Source organism: Micropterus dolomieu, linkage group LG01 (assembly GCF_021292245.1).
Source record: "Micropterus dolomieu isolate WLL.071019.BEF.003 ecotype Adirondacks linkage group LG01, ASM2129224v1, whole genome shotgun sequence".
Taxonomy (NCBI): Eukaryota; Metazoa; Chordata; class Actinopteri; order Centrarchiformes; family Centrarchidae; genus Micropterus; species Micropterus dolomieu.
This window is the reverse complement of record NC_060150.1, coordinates 48,616,351-48,622,350: the sequence shown is the minus strand read 5'-3', so window position 1 is coordinate 48,622,350 and position 6,000 is coordinate 48,616,351. Positions and strand designations below refer to the sequence as shown.

Sequence of the window (6,000 nt, the reverse complement as noted above, 5' to 3'; positions counted from 1 at the left end):
TCCTGCCTGCTTTTGTTTGAGACTGTCCACCGCTGATTATTATCCGTCGGTTTATCTCGGGTGTCACAGTTTAATTGGACCCCCCCCCCCCCCTTCTGTCCCCATGGGAAAGTATGCAGACACATTTTGATTTGATTATGGCTCAAAAACCAAAATATGCTCAGTCGCATTCCAGCTTCAACAAACAGCCGATCTGAGTAAACAGCAGAGCAAGGCAGCGGACACGGCCGGGGTCGAGGGTTCGATTCCCTCTGGAGTCACTTCACACATGTTCTGTCAGATACTTTACCTCCAGCGGGTTCTGACGGTTCTGTTTAATTTTTTAAGAACACATGTGGAAGGTTTTCTACCCTCAGTAGAACACTGATTATTTGACTTCACATGTGTCTGACTGTCGAACTCTTAAATTCACCTCCTTCACTCTCTCCGTCGTCTGTCCTCCTCTCACAGTAGAAGTGGAGGACAGGTTCCCTAACCTCTACAGGCAGGAACAGTCACTGCAGAAAACTGTATGTTGTCCATTCAGAGTGTTAGCACTGCGCTGTTTAGCAATCTACAACATAATAGACAATGTTAAGCCACCTGTGCAGAGGAGAAGCGTTGTGGTTTTACGTGCAGAACTACACTGAACAAAATTATAAAAGCAACACTTTTGTTTTTGCCCCCATTCATCATGAGCTGAACTCAAAGATCTAAGACTTTCTCTCTGTACACAAAAGGCCTATTTCTCTCAAATATTGTTCACAAATCTGTCCAAATCTGTGTTAGTGAGCACTTCCTTGCCGAGATAATCCATCCACCTCACAGGTGTGGCATATCAAGATGCTGATCAGACAGCATGGGGATTGCACAGGTGTGCCTTAGGCTGGTCACAATAAAAGGCCTTAGGCTGGCAACAATAAAAGGCCACTTCAAAATGTGCAGTTTCAATGTATTGGCTGTAAACCAGTCAGTATCTGGTGTGACCACCATTTGCCTCACGCAATGCGACACATCTCCTTCTCATAGAGCTGATCAGGTTGTTGATTGTGGCCTGTGGAACGTTGGCACGATGTCTCCGGTTTTGAGGGAGCGTGCAATTGGCATGCCGACTGCAGGAATGTCCACCAGAGCTGTTGTCCGTGTACTGAATGTTAATTTCTCTACCATAAGCCGTCTCCAAAGGCGTTTCAGAGAATTTGGCAGTACATCCAACCGGCCTCACAACCGCAGACCACGTGTGTAACCACACCAGCCCAGGACCTCCACATCCCGCATCTTCACCTCCAAGATGGTCTGAGACCAGCCACCCGGACAGCTGCTGCAACAATCGGCTTGTATAACCAAAACATTTCTGCACAAACTTTCAGCAACCGTCTCAGGGAAGCTCATCTGCATGCTCGTCGTCCTCATCGCGGTCTCGACCTGACTGCAACTTCACACAGCCATTGAAGAGGAGTGGACCAACACTCCACAGGGCACAATCAACAACCTGATCAACTCTATGAGAAGGAGATTTGTTGCACTGCGTGAGGCAAATGCTGGTCACACCAGATACTGACTGATTTCTGGACCCCCGGGCCCCCCCAATACAGGCCTTTTATTGTGGCCAGCATAAGTCCTTTTATTGTGGCCAGCATAAGGCACACCTGTGCAGTACCCATGCTGTCTGCTCAGCATCTTGATATGCCACACCTGTGAGGTGGATGGATTATCTGCATCTTCTACCCATCTGAGGATCCATACTTTCTGTTTTTCTTCTTACTTTCTGTTTGGAGCCGAACATTTTTGAGGATGCAGCTGTCGTTTGAACAAACTTCACGAGAACTGTCACTGGAACAGGTTGAGTGTGAGCTCACCATCGCAGCTGGATGATTGATCGGTACAGTGTGAGAATGAAAGGTTGCAGGTTCTGGGCAGATTAAAGCATTTAGCGTGAGTCAACACAACGTACAAGATTAATCCAAACACAGAGTCAGAAATGTGAAGAACATCAGCAGCAGCTGCTTCTAAACATTTCAGACCGCTGCAGTGATTCAGACATCTTCCCTCTTTCTTCTGACTGTTGGTTGGACCTCAGGTTTGTCACGCCGAGCGGTTCAGATCTGGCTTTCATGTGGTTACACAGACGAATTCCCAGCATGCATCACAACAATAGCTTCCAAATACTTTGATTTAGACCGTGACCAGTTAGAGGAGAGGAAGACTCTGCCTGGTTGGTTTGTCATTTTTTCACTTTATTTCTTTAAACGTATTAATTTAAGAATTTTCCACTACGAGCAGCTCAACAGCACTTCAGCACGAGCTGTTAGAGGACAAAGTCAGGAGGAAAGGATGACAGGACAGGAAAAGACAAAAGAGAGCTAAGAAACAAAGTGAAAAGGACAAATAAACAAAAGAAAGAAAACAAAGAGGAAAATGAGAACAGAAAACACACACCTGTCATTAATGCGTTTGTTGATCATGGAGAGGAAAGGAAAAACAGAAAAGAAGTTGGGAAAAGATGACAAGAGCAAGAAAGAGAGGAATAAAGAAAGAAATACGATAAAACTACAACATGAGCATATTTCATCGGCTCCTCATCCCTGTCACATCGGACGTTAAGGTGCTCCTGATGACTTATTCACTTTACCTCCGGCGGGTCATTAGTACTTTTAGTCCAATTAACAGACTGGACACATTTTGATATTGATGGCACCCTCTCTTCTGTGTATGCCACCCACCCTCTTTCTTACCTCCCACAGTCTGGCCTGGAGACACATTTTTAGACTCAAACCAATCAGAATGAGGATCGTCAGGTTTTTATTTTCACACTAACTTGTGCGTTTTTGCTTTGAGAGCTCAGTTTTAATGGTTTTCTGGTTCTGAATCTGATTCCAGGCCTTCTGAAAAACTATCCGAGCCGACACGACTGGCTTTATTTTAATAATCAGATAAGTGACTGTGAGGATCAACATGAAGCAAGTGTCTGTATGTTTGTGTCCAGACATGCTGTATAAACCCAGCACTTCACAGTTATCTTTGGACTAACAGGGTGAGGGGCCGAGCTCTTTGTCAGAGGAAAGTGATCAGCGCTTCAAAGATTCACGTTCTGTGAAACCACTTTTTCTTCCAAGAAAGATTTTGTTTCTCATTTAAGCACTTCTGTAATAATAAACTAACTAGCTCTCTCTCTAAACACACTTCTTTATCTCTTCCCTTGTCTCATTATTTCCCTTCTTCTCTTCTCTCCACATCTTCTGGCAGTGTTTTCCCAAATAGTTTCCAGAGTTGATGATAGTTTCTATGTGATCCAGATCAGCCCAGCTCAGGTTCATCAGAGGACTGGACCAAACTCCAACAACAACACGAGTACAAGTGCATCCAGCGCAGAGATGGTTCTCGTGTGTTTCCTCCTTTCTTTTCACCAGCCTTAATCAGCTGGAACAACATTTGAAGGAATTCTTTAGTTCCCTTCAATACAGCCAAAAGAAAACAATCAGAACTGAAGAGCTTCTTCGTTTTACTGGATTTCGGTTCAGATCACGGTCACACAGCAACCTGCAGAGTCTTAACTATTTAACATACACTTTATAAACAGGTGGCTGTCATCGGTGTGGGACATAAAATGTGCGTAGACGTGCACGCCTTCAATCTGCTCTAAATTATATAAGATATATTTAGTTTTACGCCAAAATAGCCAATCTTGCAATACGACGACTGCTCATTGTGACCACAGAGTTGTTAAACTTCTTACGGTTATATTTCGACACTGGTTCAGGGTAGAGAAGATTCTGGTCTGCTTTAATACAGAAAAAGTCTGCAGTGATGAACATTAAACATTTAACCGAAACCTTGGACAAAGTGCTGCCTGTTCACCAATGCTGGACACAAGCTAGAGGATAACTAGGCTGGTTTTGGTCCACGTCCCCATTCAAGTTGTGTTCCCCATCCGAGGATGGGTTTACAGATATAATCTGAAGGTCGCTGACTGGATCGGCGGCACTCCAATTCCAAACCTTAATACCAAACGTGTTTGATATTAAGGGGTATCGTGTCCTGAAGGACAAAAGAGGAGGCAGTTTAAGAAATCAGAGAGCCCAGTGTGGTGTATTTACAAAAGGAGGATTTATTAACCATTTTCCCTACAAGGCTCCCCAGATTAATAATCTTAGGGAACCATTAGTTTGTCTTTCTGGGGGGAATATTGGTCCGGAAGTGACTTTGAGACTCATTCAGCTGACCCCATCGTACGTTACAACACATCTGGTCTCCATCGGATCCACGAGGACAGCGAGCAACATTTATTAGATTTTCAAATTCCTAAAGCACCAAGATTACAAGTAAACCACTGGAGTTCAGAGGTCAGATGTCCAAAACAAAGCTGTGACCTCCGGATGACTGTGTGGACCAGTGTCGAAATTTAACCATACCAAACGTGTCTGATATTAAGACTTGAAGTAACGTAGTGTGAAAGGAACAGCGATGGAATTCCGACAACTGTGTGTCAGAGATCTGTACCCAGCAGCTTTACTTTTACTTCTTTTTTTGTCAGAAAAGTGTACACGATCAATAAGTAACAGGAGTGACTGCCGACCAGCTTCTTCAGACATCCACCGTGGCTGCTGGAGCGTTCAGGAGTCAGTCTGAGAGCCACGGTTTGCCCCTGCAGGTCAGTTCAAGTTTCATTTATCTGTTCTTACTCTCAGCATCCTCCTCCTCCTCCTCTCTCCGTCACGTCGTCTGTCACTACATGTTTTCATATTCTCTCTGTGAGGTTCTCATACTTCGTAGAGTACCTGGATTTTATCAAACCCACCTCTCACACTTTCCCAGATGTCCCAGAGCAGCTTTCCACTGACCGCTGAGGCTTTCCAACTGATTATTTCCTTACATTACGCTCCCTCAGCTCCATCACATCCTCCTCCCACTCTGATTACGGCCAATAAAAAAAAACGGACTTATTTCTTTTCCACACAGTCATCCGGAGGTCACAGCTTTGTTTTGGACATCTGACCTCTGAACTCCAGTGGTTTACTTGTAATCTTGGTGCTTTAGGAATTTGAAAATCTAATAAATGTTGCTCGCTGTCCTCGTGGATCCGATGGAGACCAGATGTGTTGTAACGTACGATGGGGTCAGCTGAATGAGTCTCAAAGTCACTTCCGGACCAATATTCCCCCCAGAAAGACAAACTAATGGTTCCCTAAGATTATTAATCTGGGGAGCCTTGTAGGGAAAATGGTTAATAAATCCTCCATTTGTAAATACACCACACTGGGCTCTCTGATTTCTTAAACTGCCTCGTCTCTACACTTTCACCGCGTGTTGCCGGAAAACTGTTGAGGGGTAAAACTAACGGCTCTTTTCACTGTTGATTAATATGTTGATTATTTTCTCAATTCAGGGAAAGCCCAAGATGACGGCCTCAAATGTTTTGTCCACAACCCAAAAGTTATTTGCTGTCACATTTAAGAAGCTGGAATCAGAGAACTTTTCTCAAAAAAGGACAACCAGTCGATCAATCGTTCTGCTCGGGTTCACATCCTCGGCACCGAACATCGCGGCTTCTGTTCTCGTTCTTTAAGTCACTTCATCAATATTTAACTACGTGTGCCTCAACATAACCAAGCTTAGTAACGCTTCAGCTGCTAGGACGAGATCTTGCATTGCAGAGGAAAACAGAAACACATCGTCAGCGAATGCAACTTTACATTATTTAACGTTTTGTCAATCTGTTGGTAAAATAGGGTTATTTTTAGGTGCCGCTTTTACATTTGTAGGAGGCAGGCTTGTTTGAGGAAACGAGGACACTTGGTGTAAAAGCTGTCAGTTTGATTGAATTACTAATAGATTCCCATGATGATGGATTATTTTCTTCAAAGTGTCCTTCAGACTTCTAAATCGTATCTCAAGGTTCCCTTACTAGCTTTTTCTTCTTAAGCAGAGTGAGTTTGCTCCGCTGTAATGGAGACAGTGCAGTTTTGATCATACTGACCAACTGTGGAACTTCGGTCACTAATTCTAAGCAGGCAGTCTGTT

General features: G+C 44.0%; 2 protein-coding genes and 1 long non-coding RNA gene across 11 annotated transcripts in view; 1 reads left to right on the top strand and 2 right to left on the bottom strand.

Moving 5' to 3' along the window:
- LOC123968058 (NACHT, LRR and PYD domains-containing protein 12-like) overlaps positions 1-6,000 on the bottom strand; it is a gene marked incomplete at its 3' end in the record, with an annotated part of 261,415 nt that overhangs the window by 153,908 nt on the left and 101,507 nt on the right. The window lies entirely within an intron of this gene.
- The window catches only part of LOC123968672, a 95,197-nt gene that overhangs the window by 28,168 nt on the left and 61,029 nt on the right, over positions 1-6,000 (top strand). The gene's annotated exons all lie outside the window — the stretch shown is intronic.
- Positions 1-6,000, bottom strand: part of sugct (succinyl-CoA:glutarate-CoA transferase) — an 84,003-nt gene that overhangs the window by 24,366 nt on the left and 53,637 nt on the right. The window contains exon 12 of one of the 9 annotated variants that reach the window (XM_046044904.1): positions 3,241-3,399. The exons of 7 other annotated variants lie outside the window; for them this stretch is intronic. In XM_046044904.1, coding sequence (XP_045900860.1) covers positions 3,277-3,399 — 123 coding nt within the window. In that variant the 3' untranslated portion in view covers positions 3,241-3,276. Of the gene's footprint in view, positions 1-3,240; positions 3,400-6,000 lie in introns of those variants that run through there. One more of the 9 variants, XM_046044855.1, reaches the window with a different exon arrangement.